Genomic DNA, 26,344 nt, shown 5'->3' with positions numbered 1-26,344 from the left:
ACGATCTTCATTTTTGTCCTCGAATGATTTTTTTAATTAAATTAGTCCCTAAAAGATAAAATGTAAGTCAAATTAGTCCTTATGTCAAAAAATGTCACGTGGCATGATGACGTGGCACGCCACGTGGCATGTCAGCGACACGTGTCATGACACGTGGCAGGTCAGTGACACGTGGTATGTCACGTGTCACTTGACATGTAAAAAAATTTTTAATAGTCAAAATAGTTCTTGAAAGTCCAGACATAAGTCATTTTCATCCCTTAAATTTTAAAAATTAGTCAAACTAGTCCTTATATAATTTTTTTAATTTTTTCTTCATAATATTAAATTTAAAATATTTCTTGATACTACTAATTTTAATAGAAATGTAATTGACAAACAAAACATTAGTAATCGTATCTTTTCTTCTTAAAAAGTTTTTCAATAAAATTATCTCTCTCCTTTGATTCTTCTCAAAATATCTCTTATTCTTTTCTATTCTAAAATATTTTTCTTATATTATTACATTTTGTTGGAATATATATATATATATATATATATATATATATATATATATATATATATATATATATACTCAAAATTAAAATGTATGTATTTATTAATCTAAACAAAGTTATATGCTCAAAATCAAAATTTATGTATGTTAAACTAAACAAAGTTATATCACTATTTTTTTCTACTACATCTTTTTTTTTCTATTATGGTATTACATCTTATATGTAAGTAATACCATTATATCCTATATGTAAGTTATACCATTATATCCTATATGTTTTAAAAAGATGTAGTAGAAAAAAAATAATGGTATAACTTTGTTTAGTTTAACATACATAAATTTTGATTTTGAGCATATAACTTTGTTTAGGTTAATAAATATATATATATATATATATATATATATATATATATATATATATCCAGTAAAATGTAATAATATAAGAAAAATGTTTTAGAATAGAAAAGAATAAGCGAGATTTTGAGAAGAATTAAATGAGAGAGATAATTTTATTGAAAAAATTTTTAAGAAGAAAAGATACGATTACTAATATTTTGTTTGTCAATTACATTTCTATTAAAATTAGTAGTATAAAAAAATATTTCAAATTTAATATTATAAAGAAAAAATAAAAAAATTATATAAGAATTAGTTTGACTAATTTTTAAAATTTGAGGGATGAAAATGACTTACGTCTAGACTTTCAATGACTATTTTGACTATAAAAAACTTTTTTACATGTCAGGTGACACGTGGCGTGCTACGTGTCGCTGACCTGCCACGTGGTGTGCCACGTCATCATGACGCGTGGTATTTCTGACAGAATGATTAATTTGACTTACATTTTATCTTTCGGGGACTAATTTGATTAAAAAAATTATTCGAAGACAAAAATGAAGATCGCGTGATTTTTCAGGGACGAATTTGAGTATTAACCTATTATTGTTGTTGTTTGGTCAATTACCACATAATTTATTTTGGTATAGGTATTTTGTTTTTATATTGAATTTTTGTTTTGATATAGAATTACCAGATGATTAGATCCACCTCCCAGGATTATCCAGGCCCATAACATAACAAAAAAATGATAGTTTTTTTGGTGGATCAGAAAATGCAGACTTAATAGCTACAAAAAGATAATAACCCACCAATAACTCACTAACCCCTGGTTGAAACAGAAAAAAGACAACCGCACATAAAAAACCTTAAAATTATTTTTTATCATAAGCATGTAATCATATAAGCATCCATTTAAAAAATAAGTATATGAAATTAAATATTAATTAGTTAACATTAATTAATTCTTTTAAATTGTTTTATTTCAACTCTCAATTTTTAAAGAATTTAAAAATTAAGGTTAGAATTTACATTTTAGAATTTAAAATAAAAAATTATTTTAAAAAATTAGTTGATATTAACTAAGAACAATAAATTGATAAATTATTTTTAAAATGCTGCAGCTTAGGTGGTAATGGTATGGAAGTATGTGCCCAATTTTCTATGAAGAATGTGGGACAGCTACTCCATAGAATGATTAGCGGATATTTTGTCACAAAACTGCAATAATTAGGGGGTAATTAATTAATTATACTCATCCTTTCGGATTTTGTTTTATATAAGTTCAACCATAGTATCTAAGTACTAAAAATAGTCATATTAAATTAGTAGAATTAATTTTTCTCTATAAAATAACAAAAATATTGTTAATATCAATTGTCTGTCCTTTCTCAAATCTCAATCCATTATTTTCATAAAATGTGTGATAAAACCAAGTTAAAATTTTCATGAGCTACACAGAAAAGCATATATGAAACCAACAAATGCCTAATCCCTAGTGGAGAAAGCTATCCCTACTCTACCATAAAAAGCCAATTCAGAAGTCAAAGTTTGCTACATGCATTAACAAAGGATTAGATTAAACCACATTATAATATAGGTTTAGTTAGCACAAATTTTGGAATTTCACTAATTTGATACCCATTATCACATTCTTATGCCGCTTTAGTCGCCTACTTTGAAAACGAAATTGGTGTCATTTTTTACCTTTTTGTTTCCTCCTTGTTCCCTAATATGGCCCCACCACCATACCAAGCAATTAATAATGTTTTCAATTAATTAAGTCCCTCTCATGTGATTCAACATATCTAATTGGCTAATTTTTAATCAACTTGGTCGGATTAAAAAAATGTTAAACGGTATACTAAAAATCAGTTATTAAATTTATTATTATCTATTTATTTATAAATATATGTAGTTAAATTTATTTTTAATATATATTTATATTTTAATGTATATTTTATATTAATAATTAATTTTAATATATAACTAATATAATTAGTTGGTTAAATAGTCAATTTATTTATATCTATTTAATCAAGTATTTTGAGAGTTTAAATTTAATTTTTTAATTTAATTTTTAAATAAAATTTAAATCTGTCACGAACTAATATTTAATTTATCGCATGAAAAAATCTATTTAAAAACTTAAATAATAATAATTTTTCGTTAGCTTAACTAATTAATCCGGGTCATACATATATAGGTCATCCATTATTCACACCCTAAATTGCCTCTCTCTTTAAAGCTCCAAAATTGTCCAAACTTCAAATTCCTATGCACCTTCCTTTGATTCTTCTATTCAATTCACACCATAATCATCATTACCCTCACCTCCCAAAAAGTCACCCTTCAACTTTATAGTTTACACACACTTGGTTCTAATTTAATTTCTCTTTATATATAAAGTCATAAGGTTCTTTTCAAGAACAAAATTTATTAGCACCATCTCACAAAGAACCAAAAAATGAGTTACATGAAGTACCAAAGAGTTGGTAGTGGTAGGGTAATAAGCCCTAGAAGGTATAGTAGAGGATTTAGATTACTAAACCCTAGAAGGGTTTTGGTCCTAATAAGGCTAAGAAAGAGGTTCACCTTCATTCTTAGGCTCTTCCATAGGTTGAAATTGTCTTATGGTGAAGCACTTCATTTGCTGAAGAGAGTGTTTTGCATTCAAGGTGGTGGCTTCAAAAGAATCAATTTGGTGAAGAGAGAGGAACAAGTCAATTTCCAATGTTATTATGTTAGGTCCAATAATTCTATCTATGTAGAAGAAGCCATTGCAGATTGCTTGGAGTTCATCAAAAGAACATCAATATCTTCATCTATGGACCAAAGTCATATTAGCCATATTCAAGATAGAAGAAACACATGAAATTCCTCATTATTTTTGGTAGATACAATTATATAATTAATTTTATATATATACATGCATTAAGGTATTAGTTTTTTTTTTTTGCCAATTTATATATGTTGATTTGTCCTATTAATTTTTATCTTTTGACCCCTAGGTTTGCTTAGGAAAATTTTGTTCCTGTGTACATAATTAGAAGTTAAATCCTGTGTAAACATGTATGTGTATGAGAAATGTCAAGAGGTTCAACTTGTAATACTATATTACTATGTTCTACTTTGAAAATTTCAATTCATTATTCGAATTAGAGCATGTTGATTTTTAGTATTAATGTCATGAAGATTTCTAAGTTTGGATTTTCACCTAACACAACACTATTATTTTTTTTTTTTTCCCTTTAACACCTACTTAGTCAAGAGGCCAGGGTGGATGAGATAAAAAATAATGAACAAAAAATGAAAGACAAAGAAAGACCTAAAAAGATTATTTTATGAAGTGGTTAAACGAAATTTACATGTAAATAATTTTTTTGTAGATATGATACATAATAGAATTCAATGACATTGTTTGATTCATATAGCAAATCTCACCTAATAGGATAAGATTTTATTATTGTTGTAGTAGTAGTTTTGAATTTGATTAAACTAATTAAGTAGAAAGGATGTCAATCTTGGACACTTAATTTACAACTATATTTAAAAAATTACTTGCTTTTATTTATTTATTTATTTCATCTTATAATATTACCTAGATTAAGCCGCCTGAAGGAAAATATTATTGATTTATTGTTGACATTGGAAATTAAAGGGGTCACAATCTACATAGTAGTGGTGATAAACAAGAACAAAGAGCCAGGTCGGTATACATCCTTCAGTTTATTATTTATGTTTTGTTTCCTTCCTATCATTTTTTTAAAACAATTAAAGTTTTACTATTCGGATTGATGTGTTATATATTGTATAGGGTATAATTCGAATTAATTTAGTTTAATACAATAATTTATTCTAAGATTAAGTTTTTATTCTCTAAAATTACTATATGAACTTTTATGTTTTATCTCCCGAAATATAAAGCAATCATATACGTATAGTCTCTAATCTGATTGTCAAAATATTGTTTACATATAAAAAAAACTTTTAAAGTAAAGATAATATCATAAAATAATAAAATAAGAAGTTAATCACAGCTGAGTTAATAATTTTTATTACATGTAAGCTTTAATATTATAATTTAAGGACGATTACATTCTTATTTTATTAAATTTTTTATTTTAAAACATTTTAATCCTTGTCTATCTCACCTTTATTTAGTACATAAGAAATATAATGCAACTCATTTTTATTGATATATAAACAAGGATAATGTAAAAGTACTTTAATTTGTATATAAATGTATATGTGCAGTATTCATGTTTTAACCTATCTTATTTCTTAAGGACATTGACAATTTTCCTAATAATAATTTGATTAAATAATTATGAAAGTGAATCATTACTATATGATAGAAGCCTATCTAGTAGCTATTAACCCTATTGAATTCACCCTTGATGTTGATTAGTCATCTGCTAATAATGCTTAGCTGTAATCTTCAGCTAATAAATAAATAAATATTGGGTAGCGCCACAACCATGGCTGCTGTGACAAAGCAAAGATAAAAAATAAGTTTAATTATTATGTTGATCTTGTAGTTTCGCAAAATTTTTAATTAGGTCTCTATATGTTTTTTTTAATTGAGTCTTTGTATCAATTTTTTTTTTAATTGAGTCTCTATACTTTTTTTTTTTATTTAGGTTCTTATACTAATTTTTTTTAGTTGGATTCCTATAAAATTAAGTCAATTACTACTAAAAAAATTTAACTAAAAAAAATTTAGTATAAAGACTTAATTAAAAAGAAAAAAATAAGGATCTAATTAAAAATTTCACGAAATTATAAGAACTAACAGAATAATTAAACTTAAAAAATAATCAATCTCTTGGTGTCTTTGATTTATTTTGTTATATTTTTTGGTGGCGAGCTTTGAATTCTCTGGCGAATTCTTGAATTGCTATTGTACTTGTTATTCTCTTAAAAAACCACTGTAAATTAGAGAAGTAATGTTCTTGGTTCTTCCATATTCTAAGTAACAACCATGCATGCATGCATAAAGTTTTGAATTAGCATCTAGATTGAATTGTGTGTTAACACGAGTGATGCTTGGAACGAACAAGCTAAGCACATTCCTTCCCTTCACAATGCGTATTCTTGTTTTGCTGCTTCATCTTCTTCTCAAAACCTTCATTGAAGAAGAAGCAGCACCTAAAATACAATCAATACTAATAACTAATAAGAGAATAATACCTAAAAAAAGGAAAGGAAAAGAAACCTCAAAACGAAACGCGATTCGCCAAAAAGAAACGGCCGCAATCTAACAGGGCCAAAAAATGAGGTTCTGCCCAAACAAGCTCTTTACTAAAGCCCGCAACCTCATCGGTATCGGGCTCGCCTCGTCCGCCGCTGTTTCCGCCGCCGGAGCCTCATCCTCCACTTCCTCCTCCGCCGACACTTCCTCCACTTACACTACCACCACCACCTCCGATTCTCCTTCCTCCACTTCTTCCTTCCCCGTCGACTCTTCAACCGACGACGACCAGAGAAGGAAGCTCTGCATCATCGGAAGTGGCCCGGCGGCGCACACCGCCGCAATCTACGCCGCGCGAGCTGAGCTCCGGCCTGTTCTCTTCGAAGGATGGATGGCCAATGGCGTCGCTCCCGGCGGCCAGCTCACAACAACTACCGACGTCGAGAACTTTCCCGGATTTCCGGATGGTGTCTCCGGCTCTGACCTCATGGACCGCTGCCGCCGGCAGTCTCTCCGATTCGGCGCTGAGATCATCACTGAGACGGTTTCCAAGGTTGATTTCTCAAAGCGTCCGTTTAGGATTTTCACCGATTCTAGAACCGTTCTAGCTGACGCCGTCATTGTCGCCACCGGCGCCGTCGCGAGGCGGCTGTCCTTCGACGGCGCTGGCGATGGTCCTGGCGGATTCTGGAACCGCGGGATATCAGCGTGCGCGGTCTGCGATGGAGCGGCGCCAATATTCCGGAACCGGCCGCTGGCGGTTATTGGCGGCGGCGATTCAGCCATGGAGGAAGCTAATTTCCTCACCAAATTTGGTTCCAAAGTGTATATAATCCATAGAAGGGACAATTTTAGAGCTTCTAAGATCATGCAGGGTAGGGTTTTGAAAAACCCTAAAATTGAGGTTTTGTGGAATTCAGAGGTGGTTGGTGCCTATGGTGATGAAAAAAGTGGTGGCAGGGTTCTTGGCGGAATCAAGGTGAAGAATGTAGTGAACGATGATGTGTTTGATTTGAAGGTGAATGGGTTGTTCTTTGCAATTGGGCATGAGCCTGCAACAAAGTTCTTGAATGGCCAGCTTGAGCTGGATCCTGATGGTTACATTGTGACCAAGCCAGGGACTACAATGACCAGTGTTAAGGGTGTGTTTGTGGCCGGCGATGTCCAGGACAAGAAGTATAGGCAAGCCGTTACAGCCGCTGGAACCGGTAATTCCTTGTTTTTCTGGCTATGTTCTTTGAAATGGAACTAACTGGATTTGATTGTTTTGACCAGGTTTTGTGATTATTGTAGCTTCACGTGAATAATGCCCTGGTTTTGAAATTTAGTGTTTTGAAAGCCATGTTGAAATGGATTGGATTTTACTAAACAGGTTTCACAGTGATTTTAGATTCTGAGCTATGCAAGGTGTTTTATGATCATTATAAATTCATGTGATAAATTGATTTAATAGGTAAGGTTTTGAAGCGAAGTTTCCTCATTTTTTTAGGGTATCCATTCATATACTTTGTTTTGAACAATTTTGATCATCCTTTACTGCTGCCATTTTAGCTGTAATTGTAAGAGATAGAGTCATCAACTTTCTTAAGATAAAATAGAGTTCTCTCAGAACTTAAAAATCATGGAAAAGGAAGTTCTTGTGTTTTCAAAATTATGTCTATTTGCAAGTCATACCTTGATTTAGAGGCTGAATCCGATTCCTATCCATATAAAGGAAAATGTTTCTAACAATTGAAGCTCAAAATGGATAATGATTCGGATGCTTGGCTCTGACCTCTTTTTTTAATAATAGATGTTCATACAAGAGATGAAAATACAAGGAAATGAGATGTTAAGGGATTTTCCATAATGTAAAGAAGTAATATCAAATGACATAAACAAAAGAAAATAAAGTATCCATGATCCATGAACCTGTGCTGCCCTGGATGTTTTGGTATCTGTCTTCTGTCCTTCAAGGACTGCTCTTGGGGCAGGCAGTTTCCTATGTACTAGTACATGTTTGTTCCCCGTTCTGACATGTTAGACAATTATAATACCATAAATCTCTGACTAAGGCTGTATGCCTGCATTTTCTTCTTCCTTCATTCTTACTCTTATACCATTTACTAGTAGATATAGGTTACTTTTCAATTTCTCCAAGCCCATATGCTGGTATGTAGATTTAATGCTCATCAGATTAGGCTGCGTACATTATACCCTTTAGGTGTAGCCCTTCCCCGGACCCTGCGTTAACGCGAGATGCCTGTGCATCGGGCTGCCCTTTTTCAATCATTCATGTATGTCTGTTCATATGTTTATTTTTTTTTTTAAATTTATTTTAATGTTGGCTGTCTTTGCTTATATTACTCTGATTTATTCTGTTGCTGTTATTAAGATTTGGTATAGAATGCATTCAGTGAGAGTTGGTTTGGCTGTAGTATTATGACCCGTTAAAATTCATCAATGATAGGTTATGGGAGTTTTGACTTTTGATCTAATCTTTTTGTACCAAAACAAAATTGTCAAAGATGACCTGCCAATGGCCTTTGGTTATGATAAAACTTGTAAACCCTTGAGTGCATATTGATGTGCTTATATACACACATTTGCAGGGGATGCACTATAAGATTTTGGAATCACCATTGTTTTTATATTTGCGTTCAAATTTTAGGAGCTTAAAGTAATTCAAAATGAATGTGTTTGGCTAACAAGTACCTGGAAACTTGTTAGGGTCACTCATGAATCATGATAGAAGTTTTTAAGAAATAAATAAATTGAAAACTTAAAACTGTTCTGTTTTGCAATTAACTTTCTATGTTAGAAATCTTGCCAAACCCAATGTGATCTTTATTGTTTATCATTATCAGATGTATCAACAATAAATCATAATCAATTAGAATAAGATCTATATGCAAAGCTTTTTTTCCCAGATGCTAATGGAAATATTGTTGGTGCAGGATGTATGGCAGCACTGGATGCAGAGCATTACTTGCAAGAGATTGGTACACATGAAGATACGAGTAGTTGACTATGAAGTGGGGATGATTCATGATAATAAATGTTTACTTTCACCTAGGAAAGAGAAAAAAAAGAATGTTTACTTTATATGTAAATTACACTATTCAGCATTTGATTTGCAGAATTGAAGCACAACAGCATACACATATTCACGTTTATGGATGCATCTCTTCTAGACTCCCTAACTATGATGGCAAAAATATTTATGTTGGTTATTATTGACCGGTCTATTTTATTTCAAGAGAAAACGTCACTTTTCTCTCTCTCTCTCTCTGTAAGATGCTAAAATACTATTTCCTTTTCAATGTACACTCTTTATTTTTTGGTGACTTAATTTTTTGGTGGCTTAAAAGAAAAAAAAAACAATAACTAAAAAAAAAATAAACAAAAAACTGCTTAAGAAAGGTAGTCCCGCTGAATACTACTCTCAAATTCCTTTCAAGGCAATAGAAGTTCCACTTGGGGAGAAAGGATCCTCATTGCAGTCTTTGTCATGATGTCTGCTACTGTATTTGCATCTTTCAAGATCAACCGGAGATTAACACGCCATTTTCAATACATAATATCTCGGATTTTGAATACCAAATGATCAATAAACCCAGAGCAATCCTGTCAATTATTGACAATAGTAAAAGCCTCCACTGTCTCACATATAATGTCTCGAGTCCCATACTAAAAGAAAGCCTCTCCAAATAGCAAACAACTCTTCTTGCAAAATGCTATGACTCTCAATTATTCCCAAATAGCCTCATTGCCACCTTCCCTTCTAATCTCTGCTAACACAAGCAAAACCAACTTGAACACCATTGCCAGGATAGCTAGCATCACAATTAATCTTAAAGGTACCATTGAGGGGGAATCCAAGAGCCACTAATGGTGGAGGGGATAGACAATCGTTGCAACTCAAAAATATTTCGGAGCTCTTTTTCCAAGGACAAAGCTATACCAATCACCTTGTCTGTGGTCCGAGGATAAAAGATCTCGTTATTCCTCGAACACCAAATCCACCAAAGACCAGAAAAGAATCTAAAGGGACGCTATTTGCTATTATGTAAGAACCAACTCATCAAATCTACTAGTTGATTGAGATCTCTTAAGCTTGCCAAACTAGTTGGGCTTTTAGACAATCTCGAATACAATGTAAAACCGATTCCTGACCTGAGAAACATCGTGGACAGCTATCCGTGTGCGAAATGCCCCTCCTAAAACGAAATGCAGCAGTAGAAAGAGCCTCTCGAAGACATAGCCAGGCCAAAAATTTGTGCTTTTCCGGAATACGTTGACGCCAAAGCCAAAGCCAATTACCCCTATCCTCCCAACTATACATCTTCTTACTAAGCCACAAATAACCACTACGAGCATCATAAACCTTTGAAGACGCACCAATCCAACACCAACCGACCTCTGAACCAGCTTGAACATCCGAGTTGTAAGAGTTAATGTTGCTCTACAGAGACTGATGCAGAGGAGAATAGATATTCTCAAGGTTCCACTGTCCAGATGACCAAAGATTCAAGATCCTGAGATTCGACTCAGAAATGTGAACATAATCCATCTCCTGACACAATCGCCCCTCTCTTCTCCATTTAGAAAACCAAAAATTCTGTTCCAAATCCTCAATGCACCAAATAAGACTTTCCTTCAGGATATCCCAAACTCGACATATACTCTTCCAAACATAAGATCCCCTTCCTCAAGACCGACTGAAACAATCATCCTTAGGAGAATGGTACTTCTCCGTCAACAGTTGAACCCATAGCTTGTCAGGATGGTGAAAAAGTTGCCAAACTAGCTTTCCAAGAAGAGCAATATTAGCACAAAATGGATCTCTAATTTCCAGACCTCCAAACTTCTTAGGGATGATTAACACTTTCCAGTTAACTAGATTCAGGCCTCTACCATCAGCTTGACCCTTCCATATAAAGTTTCGCATCATGGATTCTATCTTATTAGTTATCCCTCTAGGGAAGAGAGATACCTGCATGCGGTAAGTAGGAATCGCAGTCACTATCGAGTTGAGCAAACAAAGTCTGCCCGCCTTATTAAGCAATCTCCCTTTTCAGCTGGCTAGCCTTCCCCGAATCTTGTCTAGAACATCGTTGAAAGTTGCGTGTGTCACCCGAGGGCCGAGAGTGATTAAGGTTCACCCTTAAATACTTGCTCAAGTTCTGAACGAATCTGATGGATGACACTTCGATGAAAATCTCTTTTCTTGTTGCTAAAACATGCCTGGAGCATAGCGCTTTAGATTTATCCATATTAACCTTCATCCCAAAGGCTCTGCAGAAATTTTCTAAAGTTACCATTACAATTTGAACTTGCTATTTTTCGGCTTTACAGAAAAGAAGCAAATCATCGACAAACATCAAATGAAAAATTTTTGGACCCCCTCTAGAAACCGCAACCGGCTTCCACAAGCCCCTATCAACTTGTTGATTAATAGAACAGGATAATCTCTCCATACACAACACAAACAGATACGATGATATAGGATCTCCTTGCCTAAGACCCCTGCTCGGAGTGAAGCTATTTAATCTATCCCCATTCCAGCGGATAGACAGGGAGGAAGCAGTAACACAACGCATAATCAAATTGACTGTCGGAGAAAGAAAGCCAAAACTCATAAGGGTTTGTTTCAGAAATCCCCAATCCACTCTATCGTACGCTTTCTCCCGATCAATCTTAAAGGCCAGGGTGCCTTTTTTTGACTTTGTCTTCTTCATGAAATGGAGAACCTCTTGTGCTACAATGATGTTGTTTGGAGTTTCTCTTCCCGGGATAAACCCTCCTTGAAGAGGCCCAACAATCTCTTTGAGATGGGGACGAAGTCTATTGACCAGGACCTTTGTTATAACTTTGTAAACCACATTACAAAGACTAATAAGTCGGAAATCTTTCATGGAAATCGGGTTTTCTACCTTCGGAATAAGAACCACAAGAGTTTCCATCATCCTTGGATCCATATCCAAACCAGAAAACGCATGACGAACCAAAGTCCAAACATCAAAACCAACAATCTCTCAGTATTTTTTAAAGAAGAAAGCCTAGAACTCATCAGGGTCCGACGCCTTAAAAGAATGCATACTGAAAACAGTCGACTTTAGTTCTTCAAGAGTAACACTCTTCATTTATAACATTTAAACAATCTCTTAACTTGTTTATATTGTTAATTGATTAATTCTAACTAGGATAATGTTATTTTTAAATTTTTATTACTTAAATTTTATTTTACAAAAATATCCTTTAATAAATAATTTGTTTATTATGTTTACTAAAAATTTTTAATAATAATAAAAAATATATTTTATTAATGTATAATTCATTAGTAAATTTGTGTTCTATGAAAATATCTTTTAATGCAAAACTCATAAAATTTTGGTAAACTGCATGATAAAGGAATAAAGAAAAATTTTACTAAAGGTATTTTTGCAAAACGAAATTTCATTAATAAATCATTGAAATTAACATTGATCTAGTTAAAATTAATAACAATATTTTAAAATGGATTAAATCAACGATTATTTAAGTGTTATAAGAGACGAAAATGTATATTTGATATCTCATAAATAAAAAGGATAAAGTATAAAGAATTATTATACTAGCATTGAAATAAGGTGAATGCTATCATACCTTCTCTAAAATAAAGAGTAAATTATTCCTTGTAATATATACGGTGTTTATAATTACAATGAAGTTAAATGTTAACTATAACAATTAAGTATATATTCTCTATTTTTCTTTTTTTCTTTTGTGATTATTTAAATTTAGTTTAACATCACCAGTCTATGGTGGTGGTGGTGGCTGTCACCATTAGAGAAATTTTTTGAAATGAACTCACAAATCCATCAACAGGGTGCAAGTACGTATTCAGCTTGTTACACGTGTGACAACATTTGTGCTACCGAAGTACAAAGAATCTCTGCTACATAGGCGCAACTACTTCCCAACCTCAGCGTACACCCACTACGCCTCCTCCATCCTCTTCTGTATGATGATAACATTCTCAGAGTTTACTATCCACAAAACTTTTGTCCCCTGAAAGTGATTAAATTCTTGTGCATAATTGTCACCTCGTCTTGCAAATCCTATTGTCTGCAATTGAATTCGACTTGATCTCCACCTCATCGACGACAATGTCTTTAACCTCACGAGGATCCAAATTTACCATCCCTTAAAACTTGTATTTGACATCATCAACAACAATTTTTTTAACTGTGTTTACGACTTGAGAATCTAAAGAATATTTTCAAATGTCTTTAATGATTTCTATCATCACGGATTATAAGAGAGTAAAACTCCCATCTACCTTCAAGTGTATCAATTGCATTAGTAAAGATCTCTTCCACTTCATAGAACTCATATGGTGAATTACTTTTAATATATATATATATATATCACAAGGGATAATTTACCCTTTATTTTAGAAAGAATACGATAAAATTCACCTTAAAATAAATATTTAGAAAAATATATTAGTCAATCATATCAGCATAGTAGACCTTTATAATATTTCAAATAAATAAAAAGTTTAAAAAATTAAAACATAACTAGCTATGATATATAATATAAAAGTCATTATGCTAATATAACTGAATGAGACAGAGTAAATCACTAATCAGTAATTCTACTATCAGTTGAGGTGACTTTCTTGCATGGTTTTATCGGTTTGGTTTTTCAGGGTAAAAGAGTAAAAGACTACATACATACAATTTCAGCATTCCATAATAATATTCCTATTCCAAGATCCGTCCTTCTAATTAATAAAACAGTGATAATTATGTAACTGCCATTGTGACAGCACATTATTCATCATTATCTTCTTCTTGACATTGAAACATAACAAGATCGAACCCTTTTTAGTTCAGAGCATTCAATAAGAATTTATCCATATTTAAAATTCATACAGTAATAAGTGCTTTTTCATGTATAATGAGAATTGACATAACAGGCGACCCCATCTTGATGCAAGAAACCTAGCTTCGATATTGAAGGTGGTGAGTCATAGATTGGTAATATATTAATTGTCCTTTATGATCAAATAATAATATTGGTAGTTTAATTTCTTCCAAACCAAATAAACATCAAACACGTGCTCTCTTTATTAGCAGAGCCATGCATATTTATTAGTACCACGACTTTCATTTGCACCAGACTATATATATTATATATAGTTATCAGTCCGTTTCGTCATCTATTTATTTATATAGATTGGATTCATTAATTAATAATCTAAACAATGGTAGGTTCGAAGATTACAGTTATACAATTTTCATTTATTATTTTTACGAATATATATTTTTAATTAATTTCTATTACAGAGACTTCTGATAATACATGAAGAATGTAAGCATTACTGTATCGTGCCTACGAAATTGACCTGTTTATTCACGTTTATTATTACAGAGATAGAGCCTCTTATATTAAATAAACTAGCCTAAGTTTTTACCCATCACTTTTCAAAATTAGAGATCAGATTAGCTCATCAATATTTTAGGCATTGCTTAGTCACCAAAAAAAAAAAAAATTTAGGCATTGCTTTCCAAATTGTTATTAGATGTGTCAAACTAACACATACAAGACTTTATGCCTATCACTTTTCTAGATTAGACGATTGCACTCATCACATTAATACTTTGACTGGTTATGCTAAGAAGATAGTATAATTTATACATACATCACATTATAATTTCTTGTTATATAATCTTTGTATATATTATATTTTTACTCATGTATCATATAAGACGTGTAAGAAGCATCCTCTTACTGTGTAGTTGGATTATCGAACTACTTAATGATAGTGTTAGGTGTCTTTATTTAAGGATGTGCATCCAGACTGGTAGAGGACTCGTCACTTGAGTTCAGTCGTGATTTTCTTTTTTGGGTACAGGGAAGAACTAAAAAAACCAGAAAAGATAAAAGAAGTGACAAATTCAGCTAAAGTCTCCACATTATAATTATCTTTACATCCGAATAAGTGTTGAGATATAATGATATAAATAAAATAATTATATAATAGTAAATGAAAATTAATTACTTCTGGAGATTTGGGCTTGGTTTCTGTTGCTAATCACTACAGATCGTCAGATCCAAAAATATTGTGGTTTAGTTTGACAGCGCTTTTTCAAATTGGAGTAGGTGGAAAAAAAATATAATCTTACATGTAATTAATATTTAAACTTTATTTAAAATCAATTGCCGTCTTAGCTCAGCTGGTAGAGCGCGTGGCTTTTAACCACGTGGTCGTGGGTTCGATTCCCACAGACGGCGGCATAATTTTATTAAATTTAGTTGTTTATTTTTGGAAAAACAGTCAAGTAATCTATAAGACCTAATTTGATTTTCTATTATACTGATGTGAAAACATGTCCTCAAACATAATCTGAATTTGTCGATGCAAACACTATCCGATAGTATTAAATAATTGATACATAAATTTCACAAGCAATCAAACAAATGATACATAAGACCTAATTTGATTTTCAATTATTTATGAAATAAGTTGATGTAATTGATCTAAATCTTCCACTATAAGTCTATACTAATGTGAAAACATGACCTTAAACATAATTTGAATTTCTCGATGCAAACACTATCCGATAGAAAATAGAATTAAATAATTGATGCATAAATTTCACCAGCAATCACAGTTAGACCAATCTCTATCAGGCTAATAATATTCTGTATTCTGCGGCAGTTCTTGCTAAGTTTACAAATAAAAAGATGAGATTACAACGTACTGAAGACTAAATTATCACAACTTTAAGGCAGTAGCTTAAAACTAGAGAACAGCACCCAACACATAAATAAATTACTTGAAGAAAAAAAGAATTAAAACTAATGCCAAAGGTGTAGCTGCTTCTTTGTTTTATCCTCCACCCATTGATTGAAGTCTCCTTTCTCCGTGCAGCCTCAAAAAAATGAGACAAGACATCACATGGAGCACACACTTATTTGAATCTAATGCAGCCTGTGTTCTTTTTCTCTATTTGTGTCGTACCACATTATCTTGGAGACTAGTTGACCATGACTTTTTATTTATCAACAGAAAGTAGCCCTTTGAATCTTACCTAGCTACTTTTTTTTGGGCCAATATTAGATGCTTGGGCGGTTATTATTTTTCAAAACTAATCTGCTGTCATTGGTGTCATGTCATGATACAACATTTGTGATATTTCTGCTTGATCTGTTGTATTTCATGTGGCTCTTAACAAGCTGCCCAGCTGCGATTGCAGACATGAGTGAAAGCTCTCCGGCGAGGACTGAACCTGCTACTATGGCGGCCAGTAGCCTAGCATTTGCACCGGGGGTTTCTTTACTGGCGCCCTTGACTCCAAGTAAATTGAGGCAAGCTGACTGAGAAGCAAGTTGTGTGCCCCCTCCAACAGTACCCACCTGAATCATGAGACAAAATATAGATCAGACACAAAGGAAGTCTGATCTTCTCGTACCTTAAGAAAAAATTATATAACTGATATATGCAAGGAAAGATCAAATGTGCCAAATGGTACTATAACTTGTATTCAATAGAATTATAAAAAATGATGGATTTTTCCATTGAAGAATATTAGAAAAAGATATTCTAAGAGACCCTGATTTAAGACCTTAGAATTGATTGTACCTCAATGGAAGGCATGGTGACAGATATGTGAAGGTCCTTGCCATTGTTCACTGGTTCCATCATGGTGATGCAGTGGGAACTCTCCACATTCTGAGCAGGATCCTGACCAGTGGCTAGGTAGATAGCAGAGACAATGTTGCTAGCATGGGCATTGAACCCGCCAAGAGCACCAGCTATTGCTGATCCGGTAAGGTTTTTAAGCACGTTAAGCTCTACTAGGGACTCCACACTAGTTTTCAACACCTTCTTTATCACCTCTTCCTTAATGATAGCCTCGCAGACCACAGACTTACCGCGACCTTCAATCCAGTTGACAGCAGCAGCCTTCTTGTCCGAGCAGAAATTTCCTGGTGCAAGCATCAGGGTACACGGCAAGTTAGCAACTAGTTTAACTGTGACATAGTACGGTGTAGGTTTGCAAGTGAGGGGTGAAAAACACATAAAGGTCATGTTTACCAGAGATTCCAATAACTTCCATGTCCGGGAAGTCACTTTGAAGGAAATCAAGGACGTTTTGGACACCTTTGGAAACCATGTTCATCCCCATGGCGTCTCCAGTGCTGCAACGAAATCTAATGTACAAATTCTTGCCAGCAATATTAGGCTGAATATTCTGTAACCTAGCAAACCTGCTTGACCTGCACATACCCATTAAGCATTAATAAACCAAGAACAGTTTCATTGTTACTTTCAGCTTGCCATCCTTTATAACAACTGGTAAAAGCTCCACATAGGTAATTCCATGATCATCTTAGATACAAACTTACATTAAAAAATGTGAACACAAAGATTAGATTTAAGCAAAAGCATTTATCAATATCTAAATTTTACACCAAGTTGACCTGCAACTAATATTTTTTGTCAGTTCTCAAATTTCAAAACAAAATATTAAGTTCTTTGCACCATTTCCCTAATCTTCACATAACAAATATGAAAGACTCAACTCTTAGAAACCCGACAAAAAGCATCTTCTGAACCGATTGAATCATATAATAGCCATATATTATATTTAGACGCTTTCAAATTCAACATCAGCTTAGCATTAACAACAAGCCAAAAACATTGCTAACATACCGATTCAATCTCCGGTTCAATTATTACTAAAGAAGGAAAGCATCAAATATTTGCCATAATTACCAATGAAACAAAAAATTGGACTATGCAGAACAATAAGAGACTGAGATAAGAAAAATTACTTGTTGAAAACTACAGCTATAGACTCAAAGTTGAGAGGATCCTCCAAGTAGAACTTGAGCTGTGCAGCCCTCTTGGCGGTGGCAAACCGAACCACCGGTGCTCTTGTCATACCATCCCTCATGAGCACGGAGGTAGCCCCGCCGGAGGCATAGATGGCCTTGCAGCCTCTGTTGGTACTGGCAACAAGGCACCCTTCTGTGGTTGCCATTGGCACAATGTATTCTCTCCCATCAAGCAACAATGGACCTGCCACACCTACTGGAATCTGCACAAACCCTATTGGCATTTCACAGCACTGCCCCAATATTGACTCATAATCAAATCCTCCCACTGGCAAACCCTCCAATGACCTCCCTGTCAACCTCTGAACAGCCTCGCGCCGAACAACCGCCGCCCGGCGACAGTCTCCAAGCTTTGATTCCAGGGAATATGATGGCACAGAGCCTGAAACCACAGCCTGGATGATCTCCTCGTCTTCCGTTGACACTGCAACATAAAATCAAATATTAAATTAGAGCAATGCTACATAATCAAAATTATAAACCATGACTTAATTACCAGAAGTCCAGAATTTGTCAACATAAAAGGAGAATTGTACGCACAAAACGAGTAAAATTCATTTATACATCCATAACTAAAAGTAATACCACGACAAAATTTCTCATTGAAACAAATCTTATTTCAGCGTTGAAATGGTTTTTTGATTTTTCCTCCCTAGTTTTATAAAATTAAGAAGTAAAGAAAAAAAAAGGACAACTTACATGAATCCGAATCAGTCATAAACAAGACTTTAGCCGGAATTGGTGAGGGAATTACAGCCGTCTCTTCTGAGAGGGCAGCAGGACACGGCCCCGGCGTCCGGCCGTCCTCCTTGGCGATTATCTCTTCGTCAGAGAGATCATCGTCAACGGAAGCGCGTGAGAGGCCGATGCCGAAGAACCTGAAGAGATACACGGCAGATGCAACGAGTAAAGCAATTGCAGCGGATTCATCAGCGGTTATGACATGAAGCGGGGTCGATGTACGGATCTTCTCGCGCCAGCGGTGGAGGAGAAAGTACGCGACGGAGAAGAAGGCTCCGAAGAAAACCGCGTTGGTTAGGTAAAGAGGGAAGATTGACGAGTCTCCAGCGTGCTTCTGGATTTTGAGTGATTCGCCGGCGGCAACGGCAGCTGCAGCGACGTGTCTCCGGCGAAGCTCCATTTTCCTTTCGGAAACTGATCTACGTTTGGGGAAAATGTAGATCAAGGAACCGAAGGAAAACAGAAACCCAGAAGCAGAGAAAAGAAGGGAAGGAAAAGTTTGGAGCTAACGGTTGAAAATGAAAGAAATTCCGAGAGTTCAGAGAGTGATTTATAGAGAGAGATTTTGGTGCATGGGAATGGTTTCATTGGTTTGGCGCGCTGCCTGTTCTTCACGGTGCCCACGCGTCCAACGTGCTATTGAATATCGATTATTCTTACTATTTTTCTCCCACTCTTTTTACAATTTTTTTATTAATTTTTTATTATTGATATTTTTTGGCTTTGTAAGGAAAATATTTAGTATTTGGTAAACACCAAAATGGCGTCGACAAAAATAAGAAAAATGTCAAAAAAAGAAAAATAATTATCGCAAAATCTAGAACATTTGATAAAAATAACTTATCCTTAAATAATTTTTTTGTTGATTCAGGGTTGATATGATACCACATAAATTTGTTATGTAAGTATTTTTATTTCCTACAGGCTTTTCTGTCTATAAAGAAAGCAATCTAACCATTTGATTCTTTTTGTTAATTTTAGATTTTTTTTGACAAGTCTGTATATTATATCTCTATTCTTAACAAAAATTTAAAAATTGTATATCTTTTTTTGGTTTTTGTCATGGATCCGGGCTACTAACGTGGCCCAGACCGAAAACAGAAGCCCATGACCGAACCCGACCCGGCATTCAAACTTGCGTATCCCTCTCCTCTTGCAGCTGCTCATATCAAACTCTGTATTTACTGCATATAATCGACGAGGCATCACACAAATTTTTCTTGAACTCAACGTATGCTCCCAGTATCTCATCAATTCACTTATCTTGTCGATCTTATTAATTATTGCTTTCATTTTGAATAATATGCAGAATTTCTAATGGTGGTTGAATGCTCCAATTTAATTGTAGGTTCCCTACTTCTGCTGCGCTTTATGTTATATATACCGTCTTCTCTTCCAGGCAAGTATAAGTTATCCTCTTTGTTCACAACACTGATTGGGGTTCTGATTCTAAAAATCGGATCGGACCGGTCGGTCGGACCGATTCAACCGCAAACCGACAATAATAATGATCCGGTCAAGCATGTAAAACGCAGATAAAAAAAATCAGTAAAAAACTGTTGAACCGGCCAAGAACCGGACGGTCAGACCGAATCGGATCATGGCCGGTTTACACAAAACGGAAGCTCCTTCGTTTCTTTCTCCCATCCTCCCTCTCTTTCTTTCATTCAGAAAGAAATCACACAAACCCAGACAAAAAACCCTAGCACTGTAAACCTACACCACCGCCGCAAGGAGTAGCATACTGCCGCCGTCCGTCGCACTCAAAGTTCGCCATCCGTCCGTCTATCTAACTGTCCTCTTGCTCCAAGTCTTCAACCCCTGTTCGCTGTCACCGATCGCGGCTACTTCCTCGAGCTCGGCGTCCGTCGTCTTTGTCTGTTCACCCGCGCTTCCGTCGCCGTTTATTTGCCGTTCACGTTCGCATCTTCGTTCAGCTGTCGTCTTCGTTCGCGTTCTTTGCCGTTCACGTTCGCTCGGCGTTCATCGTTCGCGTTCACTCGCCGTTCACCATTCGAGTTCGCATTCGTGTTCGTCTGGAAGCCACGTTGCTCTGCTTCAAACTCTGCGACCAACCCGCGGGCTCCACCTAGCCGTCGAACTGCTCTCTTTTGTCGCTGCCGTAAGTTCCCTAAACCTGCCACCAGACAATACACTCACACAACACCAATACTCTGCTTCAAACTCTGCAACTTCTGATTTCTATTACAATAAGTAACTATTTGATTTGGTAGTGATTTGGATTTTTTTTCTGAATTGAAGTTACAATAGCTATGTTCTCTTCTCTATCACATTGATATTAAGCTTTGAATTCTCTTATTTCGTTTTAATTTTACGGCACTCAACATGTTTGATGAAATGCTTTAACCATATTTCTGGTTGGTTTTATAATTTCTAGCTTTTAGAAACTTAGTAAGTTGATTGCATGTGAAATTAGAATAATTGGATCTTAGTAATTAGGAAATTTTAGCTGCACAAATAGCATCTTTGCAGAAAACATATTAGCATGATGATTCCACTTGCATTAGTGTTCTTCTGGTAAATTTTAACTGTAATTGTGAACTTGTTAATTTGCTAATTGTTCTTGTGTTGTTGTTTGTTGTTCTTCTATTACTTCTAATTTATTTTTGTTTTTGCTGTGATTTTCTGTTCTTGAGCTTGTTAAGTTGATCATTTGCTAAATTGTTGGGCTGCTGTTGTTTTAATTTGCTAATTGCTAGGTTGCTGCGATTTAATTTGTTAAATTCGTTGCTGTAACTTGAATTTGTTGCTGAATTTGTTGCTTCCCAGTCACAGAATCAGAACAGAATGCTCAGTCAGAGCTTGATTGATTGCCTTTGCTCACTGATTGTATTTGATGATAAATTTTAAATTGATAACTTTTAAATTTTAAATTTGCACTGCCTATCTTACTGATTCACTGTTCCTTCAGTGCTTTTTGTTGTTGTTAATCATTGTGACGAGCTTTGTTAAAATTTGCACTGCCTATATTACTGATTCACTGTTCCTTCAGTGCTTTTTGTTGTTGTTAATCATTGTGATGAGCTTTGTTAAAATTTGCACTGCCTATGTTACTGATTCACGGATTCATCCCTCTCGTCGTCATCATCGGCATGAACTCCGAACCAAAACCCCAACTCTCTGGATAAAATTTCAACGAAAGCTGATTGGGACTTTTCTTCTACTTAAGGAATGAATCAGAATGATGAGGCCAAGTTGTGAATACACAAGTGTCAACGGACTATAATATATATTGAGTTTGTGACATTAGAAGGGTGTAATAATAACAATAATGGAGTCATGTTATTTGAATATTGAGGTTTAACATTTAAACTCTCAGCTTCTCAACCCTGTTTGATTCTTCATCTCAGGCAATTGAATCGAATCAACCAGGCCTTCTTCTTTTTCTTTTAGTTGATTCTTAATTTTTCTAATATATGTAACTTTCTGAATCAAGTGGATCAGATTATGTAGTTTTTTTTTTATTTGGGATATTTTTGGAGACGCATTAGAAGAGCTATTTTGTTATTATGTTTGCTATAATAATATTCACATGTTGTGTATGCTTGTGATTGTTCTGTGTTTACATTTTCTTTCCAAGTCACTTGCTGTGGTTGTTCTTTGAGTTAAGACTTTGTATTTGTGTGTGTGAGAATGTGTGATAATGTTGAATGATGTTGCATCTAGTAGGAGTTCTTGGAGTACCCTTATCTTTGGTCCTTTATAATTTATTATTTTATTTTAAAACGATTTTTTTGGTTGAACCATTGGTTGGACCGGTTGAACTAATGAACTAGTAATTAAAGCGGTTTGATGACCAGTCCAGTTTTCAGAACCTTAAGTAGCCTTGCAAATCTCTGGAGGAAACATGCTTCTGTATATTCCAAATTCTATGTTCATGCAATGAATTTGTGTTTCGTTTGGTCTTGGGCCATGCATTATTATACAACAAGTGCTTTAATGGGCCATAATGACCCAATACTTGCCCATCAGACAAGCCCAATAACCCACAATCTGAAAAAAACTTCACTGAAACCTTTGTTGCCGCTGAATTGGGTTTCGTTACAGCTGGCTTCAGTAGGAGTTCTTCGTTGCCGCCGTCTGCTCCGCCACAAGATATCAAAGCGTCCAAGTCACCACTTCAGGTTTTTTACCTGAAATCATTCTTCTGCTGCTGAAACCTCCATCATTTATAAATTTCTATAATCAGTTAAAAAATGTAACTTAGTTTACTTGACAAGTAACATGGTTAGTTTACTTAACAACTAACATGGTTCAAGTGTTTCGTGAATTCACTGTTTGAATTGTAATTTTTGAATTTTGTTTTTTCACTTTTATTTAATACCGTGATGATAAATTGGAAAAATTCTCATTTTCATACGTTTTTTTTCCCCTAGAGTCTCACCCTTTTTTTTCATCCATATGAATTTTTGTATTTTCTTCTATTTGTTCAGTCTCAATGTTCTATCTTAGCAAGATTGAACACACATTGCCATTGCCTGCTCCTCAGCTAAGTCGTCCAATTCGAGAAGCTATACACACTGAACTTGAGAAGCTTTTCTTGGATAAGGTTTTTCTGCTTCTAATGTTTTCCATTCCCCTTTTACTCATGTGCTCTTCATTTGATAATATTTCACCATGATTGGTTTTGGTTTTCTGCAATCATTTCAGGTTATTGCAAACTTGGGCCTCTGCATATCTGTCTATGATATAAAATCCATTGAGGGTGGATTTATTTACCCCGGAGATGGTGCTCCAACTTATACGGTACAAGTTCTCACGGCTTGCTTTTCTGTTTTTTGACTCTTTGTCCTGAGATTTGAAGTTCAACATGATCACAGTGTGAAGTTGAATGCAGGATTTTATGTTTAATATTTTTTTTCCCTGAATGGTTTTTAACTTTGTTTGTTCAAGTTTTGAGGCTTAGATTATGATATCCAGGCACAATAATGTGAATATGCCATTTTTTTACACTATGTTCCTTTGAGAATATTTGAGGACTTAAAAGGTTGTGTGTATTTTTAGCTATTGTGTTTCCAATTTCCGTATTTCTTGTATTATAAACTGAAATTTTTCGACGTCAGAAGTAGGGATTCTGTGTGTGATTGTTGCTGTCAATGCAATAACTTTGTTCTGACTTCTGATATTCCTGGCAGGTAGTGTTCAATTTGATTATGTTTCGTCCATTTGTTGGGGAGATTATGACTGCAAAGCTTCTTTCGTCTGATGCTGATGGCTTAAGATGTATGTCTTAGATTTCAGTTGCTTTCTTGATTTTAATTTTCGCTTGACTTAATTAATTTAGTTCCATTTTACTTACTTCTTTGTTTTATGTTATTGATGGATAATGACCATGCTTATCAGTGCATAGTTCTGCTTCATACATCTATTACATGAAGGCTGCAGCATAATGAGTTTTTCTTTCTTTTTTTTTTTCACTTTTTTTAAAAGTTCTTCTACTCTTTTGATCACAAAGGGTTTACATGGTTGGAGTTCTTTTTCTTTTCTTTTTTATTTTAATAAAAGTTTAAGATAGTTGCTTGAAGTTTGTCTTAAGGCTTCTCTTATTGATGAATTTCATGATAAAATATTTTGCTACTACAAAAAAAAGAGTATGTGATTACTGCTCTGCCTTGATGTCTCTGCTTGTCGTTTTGTCCATGCTTATTTTTTGTGAGCAAAATCAGAGTCAAGTGTAATTTAGTTGAAACTCAAAGCATGTCAATATAATGTAAGGAAAGTTTGAAAGACCACAAGAATGACATAACCATACAATTGCTTGCTAGCAGAGCCGATTTTTTGTGTTTTCATTTCTATATTGCGACTTGTGACACCGTCAGCAGCCCATTATTTGTGTATATAACGACACCATCCAATGTTTGCATATCGTGAAAGATTTAATGATTGTCAGATGTTGCTATGCTTAAAGATTGTTCATGCTTAGTAAGGCTGAATTCGTGGTTGCAGTATCACTTGGATTCTTTGATGACATTTATGTTCCCCTACAGCACCTACCCAGCCCAAATGAGTTTAAGGCTGAATCAAAAAATAGGTGTCGTTACCCTTACCTAATTTTTAGTCTTAACAAATAGTATATTTGCTTGCACTCGTTTCTTCTTTTTAAATACTGTAATCCATCCTATTAGATGCAGATTTATTAATGTGCTAATATATTGTTTTTGAAAGTACAGCACAAAAGGAACATGGTATTGGAAATATGAGGAGCAGTCATATCCTGTTGATGATAGCGATATGGTTAGCTTTCTTTGCCTTTAATGTTAACTGTATGCTTAAGAAACAATATATATGCGTTAAAGTTTTGGCTTCCAATATGGCAGATCAAGTTCCGCATTCAAAATGTGACTTATCCTTCAATCCCAGTTGAACAACCAAAAGAGTCAAAGCCTTTTGCCCCTATGCTGGTCACTGTAAGTTAGCTCTTTTTTCTACATGAGTGAGATATTGAGACATATGGCTTTTGAATTTTGTGCAAAATATTTGTTTCTTGGAGTCATTATGTTAAAATAAACTGTGGTAGGGGATGTGTACTTTAGAGGGTATGTTTGGTTGTCGGATGAAAATGGGGTGTGAATTTTCATGTATGAGCTCTATGCTAAGGATCAATTAAACCAACCAAGTTTCCGACCCTGGGAATGGCATATTGACAAAGTTTGTGGGGATGCTTTTAAAGTCATAGTAAACGTGCATTATCTAACTAAAATGGTGGTGGTTATCATTGCAGATTTTTGAAAAGGTGACTTATGGCGGCATCTATTTTGTAGGGATCAATAGATCATGACGGACTGGGCCCTGTTTCTTGGTGGCCTGGGCAAGAAGAAGATGCGGAAGAGGAGGAGGAGGAGACAGCGGCAGAGGAGTAAATGTGACTATTTTGTTTAATCTTCAATACTAGGCTTATATAAGAAACAGGTAGTTGATAGGACCTTAGATTCATTCTTGGATGATTGCAACTCAACAACACTAAATATGCTTATTTGTTCAATTCCTTCTGATATGTGATTTTTCTTTTGGGTGTCTGATATGTAAATTATTTCATGAAACCATTGTTTGCCCGTGTATTTTTTACCTGAATTACTTTTCACATGCAAGAAGAGGAAAGTGTTTATTGAGTTTATTCATATCCTTCATACGTGAACAAAACTAGTTCCAATTGAACTTTTGATATCCATATTCTAATATGTATAATTTTAAAACTCCGTATATTCCTATATCATAAGATGTTGTATATATATATATATATATATATATATATATAAACACATTCTTCGTTTAATCGTTTATACCTAACTAAAATTTATCAAGTAACAATTTCTGAAAAGTGAAAAGTCGTAAACTACTAAGCCAAGGTTTTACAATTCGGTTAATGGTGAGTGGTTGGGTAGTTGACATGGAGTTATATAGTTTAAAATTATCAAATCTTAATTCTATCAGTCTAAGTAAATTACACTAATGGAGAATATATTTTGGCTAGGTAATCTTAGAGACAACATTTGTTCTATATTTAAAAATAGGAGAGTGCTAGGTAAACAATGATCATCTTGAACAATATGAACAATTATCAATCAAATAAAAATATACTACACTCTAATTTAATGTTATTAATTAAATTTAAGATTAATTTACTCTTTTAATCCTATTAATTCATATTGTTCACACATTGTTCAAAAATATTGTTGGTTACT

At 34.2% G+C, this 26,344-nt stretch overlaps 4 protein-coding genes and 1 non-coding gene across 13 annotated transcripts; 3 read left to right on the top strand and 2 right to left on the bottom strand.

Moving 5' to 3' along the window:
• The first annotated feature begins 5,665 nt into the window (after window positions 1-5,665).
• LOC112797567 (thioredoxin reductase NTRB) lies at window positions 5,666-9,241 on the top strand. Its single transcript, XM_025840580.3, has 2 exons — window positions 5,666-7,234; window positions 8,963-9,241. Exons 1-2 carry the CDS (start codon window positions 6,109-6,111, stop codon window positions 9,031-9,033), a joined length of 1,197 nt encoding a protein of 398 aa, XP_025696365.1. The 5' UTR covers window positions 5,666-6,108; the 3' UTR covers window positions 9,034-9,241.
• Window positions 9,242-10,716: 1,475 nt separating this feature from the next.
• Window positions 10,717-11,986, bottom strand: LOC140179683 (uncharacterized). The gene is made up of 3 exons (XM_072219274.1): window positions 11,505-11,986; window positions 11,096-11,303; window positions 10,717-11,001 (listed from the first exon to the last, which is right to left on the bottom strand). Exons 1-3 carry the CDS (start codon window positions 11,984-11,986, stop codon window positions 10,717-10,719), a joined length of 975 nt encoding a protein of 324 aa, XP_072075375.1.
• Window positions 11,987-15,217: 3,231 nt separating this feature from the next.
• TRNAK-UUU (transfer RNA lysine (anticodon UUU)) lies at window positions 15,218-15,290 on the top strand. Its single transcript has one exon. It is a non-coding gene; the product is annotated as a tRNA-Lys (tRNA).
• Window positions 15,291-15,670: 380 nt separating this feature from the next.
• Window positions 15,671-19,336, bottom strand: LOC112797557 (3-hydroxy-3-methylglutaryl-coenzyme A reductase 3). Its single transcript, XM_025840568.3, has 5 exons — window positions 18,600-19,336; window positions 17,838-18,324; window positions 17,098-17,279; window positions 16,642-16,988; window positions 15,671-16,415 (listed from the first exon to the last, which is right to left on the bottom strand). The coding sequence occupies exons 1-5, from the start codon at window positions 19,039-19,041 to the stop codon at window positions 16,173-16,175; spliced, it is 1,701 nt and encodes a 566-aa protein (XP_025696353.1). The 5' UTR covers window positions 19,042-19,336; the 3' UTR covers window positions 15,671-16,172.
• Window positions 19,337-19,778: 442 nt separating this feature from the next.
• Window positions 19,779-25,776, top strand: LOC112797535 (uncharacterized). Of its 9 annotated transcripts, none has more exons than XM_072234872.1 (10): window positions 19,809-19,872; window positions 19,990-20,040; window positions 22,710-22,786; window positions 23,096-23,211; window positions 23,313-23,408; window positions 23,798-23,885; window positions 24,609-24,693; window positions 24,833-24,896; window positions 24,980-25,069; window positions 25,424-25,776. In XM_072234872.1, the coding sequence occupies exons 4-10, from the start codon at window positions 23,101-23,103 to the stop codon at window positions 25,520-25,522; spliced, it is 633 nt and encodes a 210-aa protein (XP_072090973.1). In that variant the 5' UTR covers window positions 19,809-19,872; window positions 19,990-20,040; window positions 22,710-22,786; window positions 23,096-23,100; the 3' UTR covers window positions 25,523-25,776. The 9 variants fall into 9 exon arrangements, with proteins under 9 accessions (XP_072090989.1, XP_025696328.1, XP_072090973.1 ...); XM_025840552.3 differs by having other exon boundaries at window positions 19,819-19,872; window positions 19,990-20,763; XM_072234888.1 differs by lacking the exon at window positions 22,710-22,786 and having other exon boundaries at window positions 19,779-19,872; window positions 25,384-25,776.
• The last annotated feature ends 568 nt before the right edge of the window (window positions 25,777-26,344 follow it).

This window comes from Arachis hypogaea, chromosome 1, assembly GCF_003086295.3.
Source record: "Arachis hypogaea cultivar Tifrunner chromosome 1, arahy.Tifrunner.gnm2.J5K5, whole genome shotgun sequence".
Lineage (NCBI taxonomy): Eukaryota > Viridiplantae > Streptophyta > Magnoliopsida > Fabales > Fabaceae > Arachis > Arachis hypogaea.
The sequence above is the reverse complement of the archived record's forward strand: the minus strand, read 5'-3'. Positions and strand labels throughout refer to the sequence as shown.

Bases quoted from the DNA above. Each gene is read 5' to 3' on its own strand.
- LOC112797567 (XM_025840580.3), top strand. From the start codon at position 6,109: ATGAGGTTCTGCCCAAACAAGCTCTTTACTAAAGCCCGCAACCTCATC. The intron at 7,235-8,962 runs GTAATTCCTTGT...TTGTTGGTGCAG, and splicing joins CGTTACAGCCGCTGGAACCG to GATGTATGGCAGCACTGGAT.
- LOC140179683 (XM_072219274.1), bottom strand. From the start codon at position 11,986: ATGGATCCAAGGATGATGGAAACTCTTGTGGTTCTTATTCCGAAGGTA. The intron at 11,304-11,504 runs GTATCTGTTTGT...AAATTTCTGCAG, and splicing joins CAAGGAGATCCTATATCATC to AGCCTTTGGGATGAAGGTTA. The intron at 11,002-11,095 runs GCTAGCCAGCTG...TACCGCATGCAG, and splicing joins CTAGACAAGATTCGGGGAAG to GTATCTCTCTTCCCTAGAGG.
- LOC112797557 (XM_025840568.3), bottom strand. From the start codon at position 19,041: ATGGAGCTTCGCCGGAGACACGTCGCTGCAGCTGCCGTTGCCGCCGGC. The intron at 18,325-18,599 runs GTAAGTTGTCCT...TTTATGTTGCAG, and splicing joins TATGACTGATTCGGATTCAT to TGTCAACGGAAGACGAGGAG. The intron at 17,280-17,837 runs GTAATTTTTCTT...GGGTATGTGCAG, and splicing joins ATAGCTGTAGTTTTCAACAA to GTCAAGCAGGTTTGCTAGGT.
- LOC112797535 (XM_025840526.3), top strand. From the start codon at position 19,959: ATGGTGGTTGAATGCTCCAATTTAATTGTAGGTTCCCTACTTCTGCTG. The intron at 23,409-23,797 runs GTACAAGTTCTC...TATTCCTGGCAG, and splicing joins ATGGTGCTCCAACTTATACG to GTAGTGTTCAATTTGATTAT. The intron at 24,694-24,832 runs GTGTCGTTACCC...TTGAAAGTACAG, and splicing joins AAGGCTGAATCAAAAAATAG to CACAAAAGGAACATGGTATT.